Source organism: Halictus rubicundus, chromosome 15, assembly GCF_050948215.1.
Source record: "Halictus rubicundus isolate RS-2024b chromosome 15, iyHalRubi1_principal, whole genome shotgun sequence".
In the NCBI taxonomy this organism is placed as follows: domain Eukaryota; kingdom Metazoa; phylum Arthropoda; class Insecta; order Hymenoptera; family Halictidae; genus Halictus; species Halictus rubicundus.
Window position 1 is genome coordinate 8,053,170 of NC_135163.1, and position 23,028 is coordinate 8,076,197.

General features: G+C 42.7%; 4 protein-coding genes across 5 annotated transcripts; 2 read left to right on the top strand and 2 right to left on the bottom strand.

Moving 5' to 3' along the window:
- Positions 1-15: 15 nt before the first annotated feature.
- LOC143361352 (uncharacterized) lies at positions 16-4,456 on the top strand. Its single transcript, XM_076800688.1, has 5 exons — positions 16-691; positions 1,618-1,944; positions 2,373-2,631; positions 2,976-3,445; positions 4,155-4,456. Exons 1-5 carry the CDS (start codon positions 16-18, stop codon positions 4,454-4,456), a joined length of 2,034 nt encoding a protein of 677 aa, XP_076656803.1.
- A 3,392-nt stretch (positions 4,457-7,848) lies between these two features.
- On the top strand, positions 7,849-11,284 carry LOC143361845 (uncharacterized). Its single transcript, XM_076801539.1, has 3 exons — positions 7,849-8,115; positions 8,770-8,809; positions 9,779-11,284. Exons 1-3 carry the CDS (start codon positions 8,061-8,063, stop codon positions 10,755-10,757), a joined length of 1,074 nt encoding a protein of 357 aa, XP_076657654.1. The 5' UTR covers positions 7,849-8,060; the 3' UTR covers positions 10,758-11,284.
- A 975-nt stretch (positions 11,285-12,259) lies between these two features.
- Positions 12,260-15,668, bottom strand: LOC143361748 (guanylate kinase). 2 transcript variants are annotated; one of them, XM_076801356.1, is made up of 6 exons: positions 15,498-15,668; positions 14,874-14,952; positions 14,305-14,572; positions 13,997-14,220; positions 13,810-13,920; positions 12,260-13,737 (listed from the first exon to the last, which is right to left on the bottom strand). In XM_076801356.1, the coding sequence occupies exons 2-6, from the start codon at positions 14,908-14,910 to the stop codon at positions 13,730-13,732; spliced, it is 648 nt and encodes a 215-aa protein (XP_076657471.1). In that variant the 5' UTR covers positions 14,911-14,952; positions 15,498-15,668; the 3' UTR covers positions 12,260-13,729. The 2 variants fall into 2 exon arrangements, with proteins under 2 accessions (XP_076657471.1, XP_076657472.1); XM_076801357.1 differs by lacking the exon at positions 14,874-14,952 and having other exon boundaries at positions 15,498-15,667.
- Positions 15,669-16,254: 586 nt separating this feature from the next.
- LOC143361747 (ribosomal protein S6 kinase 2 beta) lies at positions 16,255-21,766 on the bottom strand. The gene is made up of 13 exons (XM_076801355.1): positions 20,532-21,766; positions 20,216-20,413; positions 20,049-20,130; positions 19,710-19,870; positions 19,533-19,639; positions 19,168-19,345; positions 18,927-19,092; positions 18,703-18,858; positions 18,331-18,590; positions 18,001-18,249; positions 17,686-17,924; positions 17,344-17,605; positions 16,255-17,236 (listed from the first exon to the last, which is right to left on the bottom strand). Exons 1-13 carry the CDS (start codon positions 20,583-20,585, stop codon positions 17,099-17,101), a joined length of 2,250 nt encoding a protein of 749 aa, XP_076657470.1. The 5' UTR covers positions 20,586-21,766; the 3' UTR covers positions 16,255-17,098.
- Positions 21,767-23,028: the final 1,262 nt, after the last annotated feature.

Genomic DNA, 23,028 nt, shown 5'->3' on the forward strand with positions numbered 1-23,028 from the left:
ATTCTGCTCTTGGGAATGATCCTCGTGGAAGTCTGTACAATGGATCCGGAAGCTTGCAAGCTCGATGAAAAATTCTCCAGAGCCGTGAACTACTGGTCCCGGGTCCTCTGCGGCCTGTCGAAGACGAAGAGCATAATTTTCCACGGTGTTTTCGCCAACAGCTCAGAAATCCTAGTAGACTTTTACAATGTTCTGTTAGAGACGACGACGAAAAACTGCGAAGCTGTCGTTTCGTTGAAGATTCACTCGGAAGCCGTAAGTTCGAGCGTCACCGATCCGTACTCGAGGTCACGGTGCCATAATCTCGTCGGTGGACAGAGTGTTCAGGGTCGTATGACCGCGACGGCCGGTCTCCATTGGAAATGGCACGTAAAAGGAAACTCGAGGACCGAGGAGGGTCGTTATTTCGACCTGTGGAACGTGAACATTATTTTTCTGGGCGACGCGGGGGCGTTCGAGGAACTGTTGGACTCCGGAACGTTCGAGTGGAACGCCAGGGAGCATTTCATCCTGTTCGCGATCTGGAATGATCCACTCGGGCCGAGGGCCGAGAGGGAACTGATCGATCGGACGCTGAGGAAACTCTGGCTGGAGCATCGCATTCAAAATGTATTTTTCCACGAACCGCTCTCCAATCTCGCGGAACGCGAATTATATTCGTACAATCCTTTCGCCGGAATCGACGGGACAGGTGAATGAGATAACTCTTGTCGTTGGATCGCACGCAGTTTAATTATTCAGAGATAATTCCCTCGGAAATGTGGAAACGATGGCGGCCCCGAGAGTTGGCGAATATATTTTTAGACGGGCAAAAATGTATTGAAAAGAGCAGCCCACATTTGCAGAACGACCGCGTTCCACGTTTAATGGATATTAAAAGTGATTACAATAGAAAGCCGTATCCTGCGGGCTACGGACTCGTGTAAAAAGTATTGCAGACATCGTTTAACAGCAGATCCACCGAGTAATAAATGCGACCGATGTACATTGCAATACTGCCGTCCGTTCAGACCTCGTACAATTTCTATTGTAATTGTATTTTATTGCTTTATTCAGATTACTAGTAGAGGTATAAAAATTTGAGCGTTAGACAGAGTACGTTTTTCCAAAGGTCCAAATACTTTACGCAAAGTATGAAAAAGCTATTTCCCAGGTAAACATAGAAATGTGGAGAATATATTTTTCAAAAAGAATAAACAGAAAGTACGTACAACGTGAATAATGAATGTTGCGTCGGAAGAGTGTGTACATATTGATTATTCGGAACCGTGTGCTGCGGACACGGTTGTGTAAAAAGTACTGCAAACATTGTATAGCATTAATCGAGAATTATCCTGCACCGACCGGAATTTAAAATATAAAAACAAATGCTGCCCGATTAACGAGACCAGGTGAACATGATTTTCCTGGGAAATATGAAAATGTGTAACACGGTTACGACTCTTCAAAAATTGTTAATATTTTTCTGTACTATACATTGTCACGAGTAAAGCGTAAATGAAATATAAAATCGGTAAAAATGAGGCTCGGAGGGAAATTAGAAACCTCTGACTTTTTCAATTTAAGTTGCCAAGAGTTCGCAAGGAGAACGTTTAAGATTAAACCGAATTATTTCAGCCTGGGGAAAATTGGAGACCATCAGGCCGAGATCGAAAACGCATCTGCTGCACTTGTTGTCGACGATGACATACCAGCGCACCATCAACTTCAACGGGTACAGGTTCAACGTCAGCATGTTCGATCAGGTGCACGAGGCGAACAAGGTCCGCGGAAAAATCGAGCCGAAGTCGATTTACGCGTATTCCGGGGGTTACAACGGGACCAGCGGTGTTCTGATGGGCGTGATCGCGAGAAAGCTGAATTTTCAGGTGAATGTGGTCGAACCTAACACGGTGGAGAGGTATGGCCACCAGATGAAAAATGGAACGTTCACCGGAGCCATTGGTAATTTCGATTAATCAATCTTTTCGAGATAAAACTTTCGCCATTTTCGACACCCTTCTAATTTTGCGCTCGGAATTTTTCATTGAACACTTTTGACACCGAATTACGTGCACGAAAATTTTCACCGATATTCTTTCGCCGGTACTGTTTTTAAAAATTCGACGATTTTTCAGCTCCACTATTTTTCCACCCCGACAATTTCATATTGATTTTCTTTTTTTACATCCTCGTATTCAGTATTTTCGTGTCGGTGCTTTTTTACCGGGCTGTTTTAACAATGAGCTACGCACAGAAAATTTTTTAACAAGATCCTTTCACTGGCAGGGTTTTTAAAATTAGTCCAGTTCAGAATCAACTTGAAGAAAAATTCCAGGGAAACGAGAGCCAAACAATTTTGCTGAAATTTTCCGTTTAATTTTCTGTTCCAGGTGATCTGATATACCGCAGAGCGGTAGCATCGTTCGCCTTCTTCTTCGTCAAGACCTACATAGCCAACATGAGCCTAATAGACTTCACAACAACCGTAGGTTTCGACAGGGTCTGCGTGATAGCTCCTAAAGCGGCCAAGATACCGAAAGGCTTCCGAATATATCACATATTCGATCCTTTCGTGTGGTTATGCTTGCTCCTGTCCCACATCCTCGTGGCCGTCATCTGGAATTACATTCAGGCGTCCTCATCGCGAAGGTACGACCGCCATTTCGTTCCAAATCGTGTTCTCCGCGTCCCCTTAATTCGTGAAGAACCTCTTCAAAGCGTGCAGGTTCTACCGATGAAGATTACTTCCTCTTGAATTTCAAAGGATCATCCCGGGAGAATCAGATTCGCACGTCATGCTCCGCTGTTTGCTTCGTCGTTTTCCAAAAGCGTGCGAAACAAAGAGCTCTGCAAACGCTTTTAATTTTAATCCCCGATTTGTTAGAAATTATATTGGTTAGAAAAATTAGTGCAAGCTTCGAATAAAAATTACCCGAAGAGGATGAAACTGATTATTGAAACATATGTTGAACGTCGAACTTGAATAATCTCAGTTGCAGACACTTGAACATCCCAGCGACCGTCTTCAACCTCTTCCTCATCGCAGCAGGCTGTCCAAGGTCACTGCCGTCGTCCAGCGCGGAGAGAAGACTGCTAACAGGCGTCTTCTTCAGCAGCGTGACGATCATAGGCATATTCAACGGGGTCCTCTACCAAGCGTTCGCGAAGGACATGTTCTACAAGGACATCGACAGTTTGTCCGAATTGGACGCCTCCGGACTGCCCATAGGATTTTTCTCTTTCAGCACCACAGACTTGTTCGGCCACGCGGACGAACCGGAGTTGAATCCGATCTTGAAGAGACTCCAGAAGAAGTTGGTACACGCTTTGGACAACGTCGAGCAAGCAGCCCTTTACCGTAACATGAGTGGGCTCCTCAGAGAACAGTATTATCCGCTCGTGAAACAGAATTTCGTCGACAAAACTGGGACACATATGCTGCACAAGGTGGAAGAGTGTCCAGGTGAGTCTCGAAAGCCTTTCAAAGAGATGTCGATTAAGGGGATTAAAGATCTACACACACGTGGAGAGCATGTCGCAGAGCCGTGGAGCTATAGAACCGCCTTTACCTTTATTTATGGTCGCCATCAGGCTTTCAGCGAACCTTATCAAAGAGCACGAACATGTTTTTGATGTCCCCTTCTGTCGCAAATAATTGTTCAATTAATTTCGTTGGACATTTACGATTCGTTTTTATTGTGGTTTCTCCACTTGTGGTGTGTTATTACTTCCCGCGTTCATTTTTCAATGAGACATTTAATGAAGCTTCAAATCAATTTTGAGTTGAATATTTACTTTAGGAAATCGTTCGAAACATTCAATTACGAGTGAACACAATTCATGGACGCAATTTTATCGTGAAAATATATTTGATTTCGAATAAAATCCTTCATGGAAACATCTTCACAGAAAACTCGCTTCAAGATCGCTTCTCTTCAAGGGAGACTCTCCAAGAGATTAATTAATCGTTAACTAAATCAATTACGTGTTTAGTGTATAACGCTGAATCGTTGCTACTGATATAACAAAAGTTGCTACCGAGAAACTTGGAAATTCTGAAGAGAACGGTTTCTCTTGAAGAGACTTGCTCGATCCTTGAAGAGGTAACTTAACAGAAGATAATTTAGTTCGAGAGGACAATGTCAGCTAATTGTTAATTACTACCATTGCAGCCAAGTTCTTCCTGGCCTGTCTCCTACCGAGCAACTCGATCATGCGCGAAAGGTTGAACGAGATGATCAGCAGACTGAACGAAGCCGGGCTGCCGACGTTCTGGAGGACCATGTCGATCCTGAGGATGTCGACGAAGAAAGAGCTGTACTCGCGCGCGCATAGTGAATTTGCGCCGCGAATTTTCGTGGCGTTCCATCTGAGCGACCTGCAGTTCAGTTTCTTCGTGTTGGCCTCCGGTTTGGCTGCGTCTGTTGTCGCTTTCTTTCACGAGAAAGGTTGGCTGATGTTACGTAGACGATGAAGAGCCCCCACAACGCCCCCTGAAATCCGCCACTGGCTCCAAGCAGGTCGAGGCAAAGAATTCACGATGAAAGACGACTTTCCTTGTCGGAGCTGCCCGACGCATTTTCGAAACCCGAACCCTGAAGGGGTCCCTCGAAGATTCCGGAGCCCTTTCGACGTCTGAGATATTTCTCAAAAGTTTCTTTGTAGTTGAAGAACGGTATCGGACATTGGAGATTCCTCTAGGATCCTTCTTGAGTTTAAGGGAAAATTGTCCGAGTTATTTTCCGAAGATTATGGTATGCTTTAGACACTTTGGAGAGGCTAAGATCAAGAGAACTGGGAAAAGCTTCTTCAGAGGTATCCTTCTTCAGCGGTGAAGAACGTAGGAGCCTTTAAAAGTGCTGTGGGATGTTATTGGTCCTGGCAGAGACATTTGGGATTCTTCTAGGGTCTGTAAAGGAGGTCTGTTTCGACTCTGCGAGGTCTCTGAGATGCTGAAGATTGTGTAAAAACGTCTTCAGGGCGTATTTAAACCCTTTTTGAGTGAAAGAAGCGGTGCAAGGACACTTTCAAAATTGTTATTATACCTTGCGGAGCTGTCTAGAATCCTTTTAAAGTCCATGAAGAGGTCAGCTAAGTTTTAGAACATCTCTAAGATCGCTAGAATCCAAGAAGCCTCGTAGGGGAGTCGCTCCACCGTACTCAAATGTGTTATTGAACCTGTATGATCCACTTAAGGGTCAATTATTACCTGTAAGAAGATTGCCTAGGTACCTATAGCATTCCTCGAGTATATTCTGAGGATTCTTTAGGCTCTCTAAGGCCTCGAAGATCCGGAAGACCCTGTACATTTTCAGGCGATAAAATTCTTTTTGAGTGGAAGCAGCAGAGTAGGAATATATTCAAAGCCTTCGAAATTGTTATTGGTATAAACTCCTTCAAGATCTTTTTAGAGTGGCACCTAAATTCTAGTACGTTTTACCCTGTTTCGGTTTCTTCAAGGTCTCCGAGATCCAAACCATCTTGAAGACCCTTTCAACGCCCTCGAATCAGTTACTAGACGCAGCAGATCCACCGAGAGCTCCTTTATCGTCCATAAGACGTCTACATACGTTCTAAAACATCCCTCGAGGAAAGTCTCAGGATTCCACCTACCTAAGACCTCTAAGACCATGAGAACAACGGGAAATATGTTCGGAGTATACGACAGTTTAGTCTACAAGAGAAAAGTATACTTCTCGAGCGAAGGAAGCTATAGAAAGACTCCTCCCGTGTCCTGAAGCTGGATTATTGGACCTAGCAGATCCGTCTAGAGACTCTTTAGGATCTATAAAGAAGTCGTCTAGCTTCTAGGTGATCTCTCCAGGATCTTTGCAACATCCCTCGGAGTCCCCAAGGTCCTTGAGACTCCGGGGACACTGGAAAGCTTCGTAAGACCGATTCTCGATCGATGGAAGTTGTACGAGGACCCTCCCGAGATCCCCGAGACCTTGATCTTTCTTTCTGAATCTAGAACTATCGAAATCCCTTGTTCTAGATCCTACAGCTTCTTGATAGTTTCAAAAATTTCAAAGAAAATGGTGAAACGACTCTTTCGAACGTCTCCAAGACTTTTAATTTTCTTTTTGAACCAAGAACGGCCTAAGTTCCACGTTCTAGACCCCTAACCGTTCCCTGATAGTTCCGTTTGAAGGGAACGGGGTGCATATTTTCAGGATCTAGAATACCGCACCAGAAGCATTTGACATCATGCAAATTTCAGGCTCGTTAAAGTTTCTCGTTTATCATTCCCTCGGATTTCATACGAAACATCACAGCATGGAAGCAGAACGATTCGATGGTGGAAAGTGCACTGTTCAATATTTCATAGTTTCCACTATTTCGTGCTTTTCAATCGTGCAAAGCATTTCCTCGCAAATGGCCAAAGAGAAATTCGTGGGACAAAAAAAAAATCGCCCGATTTTTCCCGGACAACGGTCAAAGAAGCTGAAAAAGCTCGTCTTTTTGCCGCTTTTGGACACTTTGACGCTGTTATCTGTCCGAATTAATACATAGACAGTTGGCCAAATATTGATCGATACGGGGTCGCACTAAAACCTTGCTTTGAGAACAAATACCGGGCAAAATCGGAGTAAACCTTGCTGCAGGAGCTAAAACGAAATTTTATTTAAACTTCTAAATTATATAACTTTAAGTTTCGTGTATTTTCAATAAATTAATTCCGTTTTCCCTCCTATAGCATGGTTTACTCTTAGATTTTAATATTGATCTTTACTCCTGGAGCGAGGTTAGGTCCGCTCTTAGTGCGACCGACCTGCCCTCTTCACGAGGGCAAGGGTTGGCGTGGATTTGGCACGGAGTTGGCATGGATTTGGCATGGAGTTGCGCCTTCAAGCTTTGCACTGAAATACCGAGCTGTTACATGATTTTCAACCTATTAAACATACTAATATAAAAAAATAAATTCCGGTTTGTTGGAATTCCGATAGAAAATTTTGATTTTATGCAAAATAAAAATTGTTGGTCGTTCTCAAATTTCTCTCAGTCTTTCGACTGTTCTGATTTGCACCAACTTCACAAGCAAAAAGATCAATTTGTTTGGAACTGCGACTTCCATCGCTTTAACAATCACCGCTTTAACAACTCGCGATTATTCGGCTCGGTTCGAATGATTCTCTCAATAAATGTTAATTTGCGTTCAATTTGCGAGTTTCTCGAGCGCATTCTCGCCGCGCGTTGGCGTACAAATGGTATGTAATATCGTCGAGCAGGTTACGGCGAAATGAAATTACGATCGGGGCGAGATATAATTTGTTTATCGTTCGCAAAACTAGCAGTTTATTACGGGCATATTCGCTCGCAGTAATTCGATAATTCGCCGATGCTCGTTGATTCTCGTCCCGTTTCTACGCTGCTCTCTGCAACAACGTTCTGTTTTCTCGAAGACGCTTTACTGAACAATTTCACAAGAAAAATATTTATAACTTCTCACGAATTCCAAGCGAAAACATCTGAAATCCGTCGTGTTGTAAGGCTCGGTATTTCCGGTGTTAATGGTTTCGCGAAGATGTTTATTCTGCATAAAAGTCTGCAGTCTATTAATACGAAATCTCGGCGACCACCCCCGAATTGTTTTATGCATGGAATTTCGGAATGTGATTGTTCCCCTGGAAAGAAAAACAACACCGTTCCATTTTAATCGGGCGATCGGGACCGGGGGAGTATCGTGTTTACGCAGCTCCGGCATCGCAAACATTCATTTGTTCGAGTGGAATAAAAATGCACGACCTCGTTCCGATGAGGCACATTATAAAGCACGACCAGCGAGTATGCAAACGATGCCGGTGAATTAACGATGGCAAGAGAGAAGGAGATGGTGAACGCGATTCGAGAATGATAAAAATGGCGGAACCGGTCGCGATTCATTACCGGCGTTATAGTAATTCCGCTATAATAATTCGTGCGGCTGAATTCGTAAGTTTTCCAGCAGCGGAGACTCTCTGTCGGGGAATTAGTCAGCGGGCAGCGAAGGAAATGGCGGTTTATTTCGGGCAGATCTGAAAATACGCGCACACGTCCCGCCCAGAGGAGTTCAGTTCTCGGAGCGACGAGATAGGAACATGGCTCTCAAAGAGTGGCGGCTGCTCCACATAATTCCGATAACGATTGCGATAGGTACGTACCCACAGCACCTGGACACACTTGTGCACAGTCGCCATACTTGCCGGAAGTTGTAACACTCAAAGGGCTTTCCAACCCCTTGCGATTTCAAACAAAGTATTCTCGATTAATTAGGTGATTGCAGAAGTTCGTGCTCGATCTGAAAACGTAACCATTTAGATTTCATTTTCACCAGCTTTATTTTCTACATTCTTTACTATCATCTGCCGAGATTTTTAAAGCTCGTTTCTTGTGGAAACTGTCCGGTTTCTCTTTGAAGTAGGTCTCGGAAAAATCGGGCACGAATTTTTGCAATTTTGCTATCTCTTTGAGAGAGAACACCATCTTTTTCAAAGTGGATCGGGCGACGAATATTGTTGGAACAGTCGGTTTACTGCATGACAGTGAAAAGAAATTTTTCAAAAAATTGGAATCGGTCCGAGTTGGGGGGAAAATATTTTCGATAGTATGATGAATCAATAGTCGGAGGGTTAACTTTAACAAGTAGTTGTTTCTCGGCAAAAATAAATACGCTTCTCGCTCGAAGCAGACCAAGCTGGTAACTCTCGTCCTAAATTCCCAGTTTCCCAAGAGAGAGGGAGAGAGAGAGTTGCTAGGACTCGTCTCAGCGCGCACTATGTTAATTAATTGTGTTTTCGTTTCCGGCAGGAATATCATCCGTCTCTGCTTGGAGCCCGGAGGTACACCGGTACGTATTTCATTCCGGTATCTTTGTGGACGATGCGCGCAGGAACAATAAACAAAGGTTTAGACGGGTGGAGAGCGGCGCAGAGAGAGAGAGAGAGAGAGTCCGCAGATATTCTTAGAATCTTAAGGGATGATAGTACACCGGGCCAATTCTTTCTGGATCGTTTTTCCCGTCCGCAAGAGAGAGAAAAAGAGAGAGAGAGAGAGTATTCCAGACGATGGAACGCGACCCTTCGAATACCAGGATTCTCGATCTGAATCCTAAGGAGCCCCCTGTGCAGTTTCTTTTTCGAGGAAAATTGTTCCACCGTCTCGCGGAAAAGAGGAGACGAGTGACAGAGCGGGGACGTGAGAGAATTTCATAACCCCCGGTGCCGCTCTGTTTTTCATACTGTCGAAAAAACCATCGCGGACAAAACGAGCAGAAAATCCTTCCATTATACGTACTCCCATTCCTGAGGTATTGGTTAAAAACGCGACGCGCCGCGCTTCTGTATAGATTCAGTTCGAATTACGCGGGGATTACGAAATAATCGGCTCGCGTAAAAATCCGATAACACCGAAAACCGTGCGAAATTTTGTCGCGGTAATTAGCCTCAGCGCGTGCCACTCTTTAATCGCTTTATCGGTTCTTTCACGCGAAAAGTAAAAGTTTTTCCGGTTCGTCGTCTACGCACACGACTCCCTCGTTTACACGGTAGACACGTGACGATAATATCCAATTTATCTCGGTAACCGTCGCAAGAGGTCTCTATCGTAATTGTCCAAACTCTGTCCCCACCGCTAGTTCCCCTCCTGGGAACCAGTCAACCGGTAAAGACGGTCAAGTGGCACGACGCGCGCACCCAATTCCCGTTGATGTTAAGTAACGGCAGAGTATTACCCTCGATAACTGTCGCTCGAAAGACCTGTCGATATGACAGTTAGCGCAACTCGTCAAATCCCTATCTAACCGCGCTTTTCCCAACAGCTACGAGAGCTACGACCTGGACAGAGGCCCCGTGTTCTACGAAGCCTATTATCCGGACGGTAACGACGAGTCCCGAGGCAATTACCAGGAGAAACGGTTCTTCGACCGGGATGCGGTGCTGGAGAAGACGTACCAGGTGCCGTCGCAGCGTTTGACGTACCCGGAAACCGGTGTCCTACTGGGAAACCCTCAGAGTCCACCAGGAAATCCTCTGCAAGGGGTTCGTCTGCCGGTGCAGACGCGGGATCAGCCGGTGGACATCAAGGAGCTATCGAACTTAGCCAGACGAGCGATCTCCCGCGACCTGGAGAACTGGAACACGCTGGAGAGCTATCTGGACCGCGCCAAATACCAGGATGCCGCGTATCGTCGCAGGATGATCGTCCCGGAACCGAGTTATGCCATCGACGAGTCGAATCGTGGAATCGGTCTGCAGGACGCGTTCAAAGACCGACGGGACTTCGGCCGCGATTTGTACGAGGAAGTTCGCGAGGAGCCGTTCCAGAGAGTGCCGGAAGCGATGAGGAGGATGGCTGCCAGGGATCTAACCGGAAGGGACGCTTTGGAGAACTTCGAATCGGTTAGGTACCAAACGGGACAGCCGCAGGGACCTGGAGGGGTTCAGAGAACAGGGGACGATGTACCTTTGACGAAGGACGCGCAGGATCAAAGGGTCGTCGAGCCATTTCCGTCGGAGAACATCTTTGCTCCTCGTCCACAGGTGATCAATTACATATTCTCGAAGAAACCGATCGCCCCTGGGGAGACGAAGAATCGGATTGGCTCCGAGACGAAAGAGACAATGGACGAGTCTATGCCTAGGAGTTACGGGGACAATCTTATTCGGGACGAGGTGAAGAAAGAGGAGGCGAAGGACGTGAAGGTCACGTCGATCGAGGTCAGCGAGGTGCCCAGGCATAAGACTAGGCATCATCATGGGGAATGGCCGAAGAGGGATTATTCGAAGCGTCATCAGTAGTGGAGGGTAGTTACGTGTTCGACTACGGGTGGGAGAAAATTTAAGGGGTGGTTCTCCGTGGCGATATAAGACGAAAATGAAGAGCGAAGAAATTGCGTAGGTTATTCACCGTTTAAAATTCGCCTAGAATGCGGCAACCCGGCCGACAGAGGTGTACGTTGCGTATGCGATACTCCGCGTGCGTGACGTCAGAGCCTAACCATTGTCGCGCGCCTTTATACCTCTCTGTCGGGCGGGTTGCAGCATTTTAGGCGGATTTTTAATTGAGAATAACTAAAAAATTAAGCCGAAATCGCAATTTTGTTATTCTTCATTCTCTTCTTATACTGTCTTCGAGAACCACCCCTTATATTTCACCTGTAGTCGAACCCCCTGTATGGTCGAGGAGACTAAGTTTCGAGGGAAGGGTGCATTTACCTGATGAACAAACTGGGGGGAAGGTCGATAATAAATTTGTATTGTATTTGATATTGTGTGGAAATTGCAGTGGCTTTTTTTGTGTTCATACATGAGAGGAGGAAATTGTTGATGTGTTTGTATTATTGGAAGACCCTATCTGTATTCTCCTTCGGTTGTTTTTCCTCTGCACTGATCATTTTTCAAGGGAGAAGTACTCGAACCTTCGCTTCGCATACCTTCAACCACCTGTGGAAGTGGTTGGTAGCAACGCGGAACAGATAAAGGGAGAAGAAGAGGGTTGGGGAAAGGATAAGGTTCTGGGAAAGGAAGAGGATCGGGAGAGGAAGGGATTAAAAATAGGGGGAAGATCTAGGAAGGGATGAGTTAATAATACGGAGGGGATTAGGGATGAGAGAGGATCGGAGAAAGAAGGAATTGAAAATAGGGAAGGTATCAGGGTTGAGAGGGGATCAGGAAAGGGATGAGGGAAAGGAGAAAGTAAAGGAAGGGTAGCAAAGGGTCATTGCAGAGAGGGGATTATGGAATGGGGGAAGAAAAGGGGTCACTGAAGGAGCGGGATAGAGAAAGATAGTGAGAAAGGGGGAAGCTAAGGAGGGAGGAAATTGAAAAAGGCATGCAATATCTAGGAAAAAAGGGAATGCATATCTAGGAAAAGAAAGACGTGTCCAAAATTGTCCAGCATTCACTTCAAGGACCTCCAAGGACCTCCAAGGACCTACCAATACCTCTTCAAGGTCCCAAGAGTCCGTCCAGCTCGACAGCCGGAGGTGGACTGACAATTTCTGCATATTTCTGCAGTCTCCCGATCTTGTGCGCATGACCGTAAATCGATTGCGCTGTGATCCGAACAGGTGAACAGGTGTCTACGAAAATATGATGATTCATAATATTACCAGTGTCGCCAGATCAAGACTTGTCTCCCCACTCTAACATCCCCTTCCACCGTGCTATTCTGCTGGATACTAATGTCTAACTCTTGAACTACTTATACAAAAGGAAACTAATTTCTAGGCCATTGACGCAGTCACTGAAATTTCATTACTAGCCACATTTTGAGGGAACATTGAAACGGACGAGTCATGTTAGCTTGACTGAAATATTTATTCATTACGCTACAACAATAGTACAATGTTCTATAACAACGCTAATTTACATCGTTTCTTCTACGCTAAATGCACTAGGCACCCGTACAACGAGCCGAGGATATTGTAACTACTGTTTTCATATAAAATTAACTGCCGTGTAACACGATCAAAATTATTTAAAATCATTGTATCTATATACACATCTTCTTGTGGCAGTAAGCGTACAGTCCTTTTAAACAAATTGTTGTACGTTTACTGCTACATGATGTACAGTCTTTTTAAACAATTTTTTGATCGCGTTACACGGGCATCAACTGTAGCGGCCCGCTTCGTAAACGATACAAGTTGACAGGACCATAATCGTTTCGAACAAGTTACTTTACATTCTTCGCGTTATGTATTAATTTATTTATTATTAACCGCGTTATACGGGAAACTACTGTAGTCGTATTTCTATCAATTACAATGGTTCAATCGTAGAGTTCGCCAAGGTCAGTTCAGTCAAGAAAATAGTTGGTCTTTCGCGACCGCGGAATCAGTGGCATTGCATTGCTCGTAGCAACACATGCGAGAACACTTTCTTTTAACCATGAACGAGAATATTCTTAAAGGAATGTCCGCGCGATCCGCGTTCTTTCTCTACACCGGATGAGATGTACGATCAATACGATGATACTTATCAGTTAATTAGTTGGAACACAACTTTGTTTGGTAGATAATCTCAGTTGTCTATGTCTAGACTATTTCTAATCTTCGATTCTGTCGCCCGTGTACGTTCAGTCAGATTTGTTCGGATCAGTTCTTGAAAATCATTTCACCCGAGCGTACCGACGACAACAATCGAACATTAATCCGCTAACACTCTCGTACAACATGCAAACACTTATTCGCTGTGAATTAAATCGATCGAACGATCAGCTATCGTCTATCTAGCTAGCATCTAGGATTGCACACGTTCTGCTTCGCTGTGTAAGTAGCCGTCAAATCAACAAAGAAACGATAATTCGCATTCTACATTTGTGGAACGTTCGGTTCGCTATTTTATTTAAAATTATACACACTCTATATCTCCTCTTTATAACTGTTTATAGTTAAGCATCGTTCGTTCAATTTGCTATAATATAATTCGGCGCATACAAGACTTTAGGCATCCTGCACACATATATAGTTACTCTCTGATGTATATAATTAGACTGCGGACCTTCATGCAAAATAACGATTTTCTAAATCAATTATTTAAAGGAAAGCAGAAAGTAGATAAAAATAGATTTCTCAATTAAAATCCGCAGTGTAATTATCCATCGACATACCGCTGTACAAAATTATCTGTCTAGATTCGTTCTATCCTCCCCACCGACATAGGTCTGTACGTCATTTAATAATTACTTATTACTAGAAGTTACATAACGATATATAAAAATAATTATGATCATGTTGGGCGAATATATTCCTTTGGGAAGCATCATTTTAACAGTCTGAAAATATATGAACGATTCGAAACAACGTATATAATACGTATACATGCGCGTTTCTATTTTATACTGTACCTGCAGGAAATTTTTGATGTATATTCTCGTTTATAAACTCCTTCAGCTTCTCGTATGCTTTCGAAAAGTCGTCGTTTACAATGATTAAGTCGAAGTTGCCGGGTTTCTCGCCTAGAATGATTATAAAACGTGTAATACTATGATCTTGTTTTTGCACGATTACTGTAGACCTTGAACGCGTATATACCGTATTCGATTTCCATCCCCGCACTAGATAATCTGTTTCGCAAAGCCTCTTCCGTTTCCGTTTCCCTGTTCCTCAATCTTTTCTCTAGCTCGTCCATGGACGGTGGCTTGATAAACACGTACAGTGGTTTCAGAGAGCTTTGCTTCACCTGTTTCACCCCTTGCATCTCGATATCTAGTATACAGATTTTACCTTCCCTTCGTACATCTTCCACTGCTTTCTTACTAAACAGATCAGAGACAGATTAGTAAGATAAACCTCGCAACAAATACAAATACTGTTTCAAAGCATAAAATAAAACGGATTACCTAGTGCCGTACAAGTTTCCACTAAACGTGGCAGTCTCGAGGAACTCGCCCTGCTCTATCTGTTTCTCCATTTTCTCTCTGGTCGTAAAATAATAATGCTTCCCATGCACTTCTCCTGGCCTGGGTTTCCTGGTGGTATGAGAAACGGAGAACCCGTATCTGTCCGGGTACTCGTCGAACAGCTTCTTAATCATTGTACTCTTACCGCTTCCCGACGGACCACACAGAACTAATGGACATGGACCTTTCTGAAGCATGTTATACACTCCTAAAATCAATTATGGTAACTATATACTCATGTACGCTACGAATCGCAGTTATCAACTCCAAAGTACTATAGTCTGTCCAACTAGACGAAGCAGTAAACGTAAGCCACTCGAGTACGACGGAGTTAGAGTTACCTTTCTCGGATAGTTAGCAAAAGACGCACGACGGCGCTTCTCTGCCTGACCTTGTTGGACAGACTATAAAGCATGTCTTGTAAAGCGTCGAACGCCACTATGTACAAAGAATCAAAAACATGACTACGTTACAAGCAAATTGGATTAAGCTGGAGAATCACTTCGTACCTGTAGTGATCGTTCTAATAATGGAAAATGATATCATAATTAAAAGAATTGTGTACTCTCATCTAAAAGTCCCTGGAGGCTATAAAAAAACGAAAGGGTTTAGGAAAGAGATCACTTCGTCGCCTAAGGATTTGTAAACAAATTACAGACGCGGCTGATCGAGATGAGCGATGACCACGAACGCAACTACAATGCGGCAGCGAAGGGAACAGCTGATCGAAATGACGGAAATCGCATAATTGCAGGAACGTCAGCGGAAAACGCGCAATATCGAGGCGGGGGTGCAGGCTACGGTGTACCGGTGTTGTTCGGAACGTGTCCGGAGCCATGGGGGGTGAAGTTCGACTGCGGACTCATCGAAATATTGATTTTCAAGAGGAAAACATACCGCAAGTCCATTCGCCGGCCGCGAAAAAATCCTGGCGCGTTTAATTAACAACAATTTACATCGTCCGATCGAAAACAAGAAACCGAGACCGTGCCACTCGGTCTCGGTCACCTCGAAACGCGAACGAAAAAACCGAAAAGATTTGACATCACTGAACAACCGCACAACCGTCTCTCCACTTTCTACTCGGTTTTGAGAAACGGTGGGATTAATCCGATTAATTAAAATTGCCTCACCTTCAAGGAAAGCGGTAAATTCAGGGATTAAAATTAGAAAACCGCTACTAGGAACGTGTTCGGTGTAAACACGAACGAAACCAAATAGGTCCGCAGTCGGAATTGTTGGAAAAGGAACAGCACGAAACTCAAACTACGTTGCACATAGGTGTACACATACTTACACGTTTTCGTTTAATAACGAGCGCATGCGCATACAGCGGTATGACCAATATTCAATTGCATTTGATTTTGAAATTATATGCAACAAATTTGTAGCGGTTTCGGACAAATGTTTTCGGACGATTCAAATAGAATTGAACAAGCTTTAAATACTTTTGGAACATCTCTGTAGATCCGCGCAAGGTTAAACATTGTAAAAATTGATTTTTACTTGATTGAAAATGTCATTATTATTTTTAAGTACATATGGTAAAAAGAAATATGTCTAAGGACCGGCTAATTTATTTCGTATTTTATTTTGCTGCTTAACGTCCTCTTTACAAGCTATTGCTTTCAAAAGGAAGATAATGCTGTTGTAAAAATGTATTATATGTTTGATAACAGAAACAAGCGACGCGTTTTGCGTTCGCGAAATGCTCGCCGCTGGTTAGCAAGAAATGTCGATGTCGTGTCATATCTTATGTAAATAATTACGTAAACCGTTTGACAAACAGTAACGTAATTTCAATGTGTGGAGTATATAGTCTATCGCAACGAATACAATGATCGACGTAATAGAAAGCAAAGAATAAAGCGACGATGTTTTATCTTTGCATTTATTAAATATATATACTTTTTTCACATATATCATTTTGAATATTGAAATGAGAATAATTTACAATACAGATTATAGATTTAAAATTTGTTTTCTGATAATTCCCGCGTGTATCTATAGTTTTTCTCACTCTCTGCATATCGTATTAAAATCGAAAATATGAATTTAAATATGTATTCTATTCTATACACATACAGAATTTCTCTTTAACCCGGAACAGCAGTAATTGATTCTGGTAATTAGAATTAGAATGGCTGTTATACGTAACGGCACTCTTATAAAATTATTATGTTACTATATAGCTACGCTTGAACATTGCACAAGAAATGCTAGATTTAGTTTGACAAAATATAGTCTCTTTTTTTTCTTGTATATATGTCAGCCATGTATGTATATCGTAGATGCTTCGCAAAAATAAAAATATATAACTAAAAAGAGAATTAAAAAATGTACAATATACATACATATATATTTATATATATATATGTATATATATGTATATATAATATGTCAATATTTTTAAATTACTATGTTTTGGTTGCTAAGATTAGGGCATGTTAAATCTCGGTATGGCAGTGTACACACATGTACAAATGCATGCACACACGTTTAACATAAAAAATATATATAACATATAAATAAATATGTATCACATTATGTTCATCGATCCGATACAGATGCTCACTCACACTCAATAAACGTTAGAATAACAATAGGTAGTAGAAGTAGCAATTTAGTAAGAATAATAGTCGTAGCGACATTAGATGTCTTCCCCTTGTACTTTTTTTTAGCGTGATGTACTCTCGTGTGCGTGGCAGATTTTTATTCAATCCTAGATCCTCCTTTAGGATCTAATATCTAACGTTGGGCATGAGGGTTTAGCTTGCGTTCTTCGACGGGCCAGTTCGGACATAACAACGGGTCCAATGTGAGGAGATCGTGGACTACTAGACATTGCTCTGTAGGTTTCCGCTACTGCTCTCTGAAAACGTATTCCCAAAGAATTAAATTTTTGTACGAAACTTCTTCTGACTTGTACAATTTATGCAGACAATTTTTCAAGCCCTGCCATGAACAAAGGAAGCATACTTTTAGGCTGTGTGGATCTCCGACAGTGTACGGCAATGCTTTTTGCGGAAGACGATGGCGGTTCATGATCCACGGGTACTTTAAAATGGCAGCTGCAGTAGGCCTTCGATTGGGATCTACATGTAACATTCTCTTCACCAGTTCCTTCGCTTCGTTAGAGATCTGACACCATATACCATTTTCAGTGTCTATGTAACCGGGTCCAATGCGATCCAATATATCAGTCGCGCTGTCCCCGGGACTATTGCGAAATGGAGTGTATCTAGTACACACAAAAACACAAAATGATCAATACTGGATAAGTTCCTAGTTTTCGATTAATCGATCTCCTAGTTTAATTACCCAGCTAGCATAATGTATAATAAAACACCGAGCGACCAAATGTCGCATGCCGCGTCGTATCCTTGCCGTTTCAATACTTCCGGCGCTACGAAATTTGCAGTATAACAGGGAGTCATTAGTAAACCGTTCTCGGCTCGCAGTTGTTTTGCAAATCCGAGGTCGCACAAACAAAGGGTCGCTGGATCAGCCCCTGGCTCCGAATACAATACATTCGATGGCTTCAAATCCCGGTGTACAACCTGACAATTATACAAATAACATATAACACAGAGGTAATTCAATGCTAAACTGAGTAAACAGCCGGTAAATAAATACCCCATTCTCATGCAGGTAATGGATCACGCTAGTAATTGTGTACATGACTTCGGCAGCTTCTCTTTCCGTGAGATTACGTCTTTGTAATAGGCGGTCGAGTAACTCTCCGCCTCGCAACAAATCTAACACGAGGTAAGCTCGTTTTTCATCTTCGTGGACAGCCTTTAACGTTACGATGTGCGGGTGTCTTCCGTACCGGAGCAGAATTTCGATTTCTTCCGTTGGATCTCTCTTCGATTTGTCGATAACCTGCGGTTAGATCGTGATCAGCGTGCAACAGGAATTGATACGATGCGATGATGATGACAAAAAGAATATGGGGCACTTTACCTTCACTGCAAATTCTGTCTTGAATACTTTATGAATGGCTAAGTAAACGGTGCTGTAACTTCCTTTGCCGATTTCTTGCTTGAACTCGTACTCGTCGGTTACAGAGACTGGTCTCACGTAAGTCGAAAATGTTGACGTGAGACTATCACAGATTTTGTATTCGGGAGTTTTCAGATGATCCTCGAGAAGGCACGGTGCGACGAAGCTAAAGCCACGGAACAGCTCGTGGGCGTTAGCGCTTGGAGGTACTCCAGGAGAATCTGAAATATTTGATGGTATTATTTATTTCCGTAACTGCGTGTACACACATAATCTCGAAATTAATCAGTGCGTCGTAGGCATTAGAACGAGCGAATCGTTTGTACGCGTTACCTTTAGGCGTTTTACATGTAAATTCACTATCAAAATAAACTGCATCGTCGTCTTGACCAACAGCTGGCTTGAAAGGAGGTTTTATCTCCTTTCTGTAAAGGGCATCCCAGTCGATTGTCGCGAAGAATTTGTGACTTTTGAGTTCTTCCACTCCACCTGAAGTAACGTCAGTATAACAATCCTCCAGTATTATTAATCCTCGATTATAAACATTGTTAAATTACCAGATCCAAGCCTGTTTGCAGGGACTCTTTTGAATAGTACTCTGAGCAGCGCTTGTGCCTCTGGCGAAATGTTTGATGGCATACTGAGTTTGGCTTTTAATATCTGCGTCATTGTTTCCTTGCGGTTGACGCCTTGAAACGGAAGAGCTCCAGTCAACATTTCGAACTGAAAATTGAGAATTTACATTTTGCGATTTGTAAAGGGTAAAGTTAGTAATTCTCTGCAGCTAATTCAACTAACCATAAGAACACCAAAGCTCCACCAATCGGCGGCGAACGAGTGCCCTTTACGATTAACAATTTCCGGCGCCATGTATTCCACGGTGCCGCAAAAGGAGTACGCCTTGCAGTCGTCTAAAGATTGCTTACTTAGACCAAAGTCGGTTAAAGATATATGACCTTCGGTATCCAGCAGAATACTATTGTAAACGGGGAGACCATAGTTAAACATATATAGTCATAGAATGCTGCAACTACTGATAAGTAGACTGCGAATCTTTAGGAAAAATAAAAATTTTCTTTATTACTTGCAAAACCAATGCAAAACCAAACATTGTCATAAATGCATAAAATCCGCAGTCTACTAATAAGTAAAGTAATACAAACTTTTCCGGTTTGAGATCTCTGTAGATAATTCCAAGATTATGTATATGATCCAGTGCAAGAGCAAGCTCTGCTAAATAAAATTTCACGTCATCCTCCGTGAACATCACCTGCAATCAAATTTCAATGAAAGTGCTGCAGCTTATCAAGGACAAATTTACTCAAACAATTGAAACCTACCTCTTTAGCCAATCTCGAGAAAAGATCACCGCCTCTCAGAAAGTCTAATATTAAATACAGTTTCCCCTCTGTTTGGAATGCATAATGCAGTCGGACAATGAATGGATGCTCAACATCCACCAATATATTTCTCTCCATTTTTGTCCTAACTCTGTCCCGAACTGGGGCAATATCAAATTATTAAACCACTTTGGAAGAAGAAGAAAAGATTGTTTAAGTCGAGAATTGCTCTGAAACTCTTTACACGCAGATGCTATACAACGAAGCCAGCATTTTCGTATCCTAGTTCTCTCGGTAAAGCTTTCAGAACCACTCTCTTACATTGAACTCGATAAACACCTTTTAGCGTAGCCTTTTTCAGAACTTTCATGGCATAAAGTGTTCCACTATCTTTACCAACAACTTTCTTCACTAAGAATACCTAAATAACCGAAGAATTTCATTGGCATGAGGACATAGCTTAGCAGACGTGATGTCCTTTCTAATGCGTAGAATATGCCTAATACCTTTCCAAAGGATCCTTGACCAAGTACTGTGAGAAGTTCAAACTGAGACGGATCCGCCTTCTCATGGCCATCTCGTACCACCTCTCTGACTTCGATCTCATGGGACTCCGAGCACCCATTTGAACGCGACTCAGCTGCATTGCCTTGGGTAATCATTGCTTCGTCCTGAGATTCCGCAGACAGGATCTCTATGCTGCCCTGAACAATGGAGACAACTGTGGCGTGAAAATCATTCGGTTGTGTTTCGACTGTCGCGAATGATAAATAAAATTGTCTTCGAGATAATCAGGCGTTTTGACAAGTAAAGTAACGTTACCTTTTCATTCACATTTTGCTCGGACCAAGGAACCGTCAGATTCGCTAACGGCATTATATTCGACGTCGCGTTATTATTCGCAAAACTGTAGAATTGTAGAATTGTCGTAAAGTATTCCCGCGTGCACGGTCGTCATAAATTATCATTTAGCTGTGTTTTCGTTTACAAAGAATCGCAGACGACACGTTGAAGCGAAGGCGTTTAAACCAGATTTCTGACACGGACCGGAAGCACCTGCTTTGCGGCCTTAAATATAGCCGAGAGGAATGGCTGCTTTACAACGAACCTCGCCAAAATTTCCGCGGAAATATCCCGAAACGCATCGATCCCTAACGTAACACGCACACGGAACACTATATTTTGTTACGAGAAGCGTCTAAAAGCGAACGTGTAACGCACCGCGACAAATTCGTTTGAATTCGCACATTCATCGGGAGCCGCGGTTTAAGTATAAAAAGTCACCTTTACATACCCGATATTGATTAGGGACTGTCAACAAACAAAGAGGAAAAAAGGAAAAAAATTAAACTACGAAACGTGTTAATAAAGCGCGCACAACGAGTACACGACATAGAGACAACCAGTACATTCAAGCTCGGACGAGACAATCAGAATTATCGCCTATTTTGAACAGTTTTTCCTTACTATTTACACTTTCGGCTAGAATGAGATTCGGAAAGCCCCAACACTTGTGCACGAGATGACGGTAAAATGATTCTCGAAATGTTTCCGGGCGAGAATTGTACGTTGATGAATTTAAAATAATATCGAACAGAAATACGAGACGAACGAGCGTTATTTCGCGAGAAAATCCGTCACAAGATATTGACTTGACAAGTTATGCGAAGCGCTGCGTCAATTTGATGTCCAACAAGTGATCGGCTTTAGCGCTGCTCCGTTTAATCTCTATCTCTGTGAATTACTGAGAGTCTGGACAATCGATCACAGATTTCGAATTCTACAATTTATATTCGGGAAGAAAAAAGCATACTTTAATTCTTGTAGAATACACACAACTTCAAAATCCGCAGAATGAATGGAAATAACTCAAAACTCTACTCAAAGATTCTTGTGGCTTTTGTGGTCACTAGGATAAAATCCCCAGCCGATCCTTCAGTAAATAATGACTCACGCAGATATCGTAAATGAAGATTGCGGAAAATGAATGATATCAATATTATGAAACATACTGTTTGAGCGGTGTCGAATTATCTGTTGTGATCTAATGTATCGGTATTATGCAATAGTTAATATAGTATCGTTTTTCATTGGTATTTTTCATTGGCATTCAACAGGATGAGTGATAAACGCTGTGAAGAGTGCGTACAGCATCATCTATCGTAAAACAATTTTACTACTCAGTAGTATACCCAGGGGGGAAATGAGAGTGCTCACGCCCGGGATTTTAGTGTCCCCGGCATAGTGCTGCCCCCTAGTCTAATATTTAGCCTGGACCAGAACCTGCATCATCTTACCTGCATCATTAGCAGCGGATTCCTAATAATGCCAGAGTGGATGCTACTTCTATGTTAATAGAGGCTCTTCTATGTAGGCTCTGATCTAGCCTAAAAGATGATGCAGGTTCTAATACAGGCTAAAAAGATGCAGAAAAGTGGGGACACTAAAACCCAGAGCGTGAGCACGCTCATTTCCTCTCTGGTATATTATCACCATAGACACGGTACGTTAATAGACCATCCACTCAATGTGTTTTTCTGTCACACATCGGAGTTATCAACGAAAACACGGGCCAATCAGAGCACCGCTATGGCGAACGGTACGAAACTCCATATGGTCTACTCCTGTACTTCGTCTGGGCTTGTACAGGAATACTCGCCGCACCAATGCGATGCATCTTGCAGCTAAATCCGGATACTTGTTAGCAACTAGTCCTCGAGCGTACTGCTGGATAACCCTGACCTCAAATTACTGGACGATACCATGTGCGATAACAATTAGAATGACAATATAACAATAACATGCGCAATCCACATTATAAGTCAACATTTAATATTGTATTTTAATATAATCACATTATGTAAGAATCAACAATGAACAAAATAAAGACAATGTAATGAAAAGAGAAATTTGCGTATACAATTTATTGAACCCTCAATTTTTCCAAACGTCCAACTTGTCGTTCAGCTATGCCACTGAATTTTGTGCCACCTTCTTCGATTTCATATTCTCCTAATAGAAAATGCGATTTTTCGAAAATTTTTGAGAAAGTTCGACCGGCTGACTTGTCGTTGACTTGTACTACTGAAAATTCGGAAATTTTTCGAGCGTCTGGCCTGACGTTGACTTGTACTACTGAAATTCGGATACCTCCTTTGATATCATGTTCTCCTAATACAAAAGTCGAAATTTTCGGAAAATTTTCGGCCGTCTGGCTTGTCGTTGAGTTATACTACTGAAATTTCGAAATTTTTCGAGCGTCTGGCCAGACGTTGACTTGTACTACTGAAATTCGGATACCTCCTTTCATATCATGTTC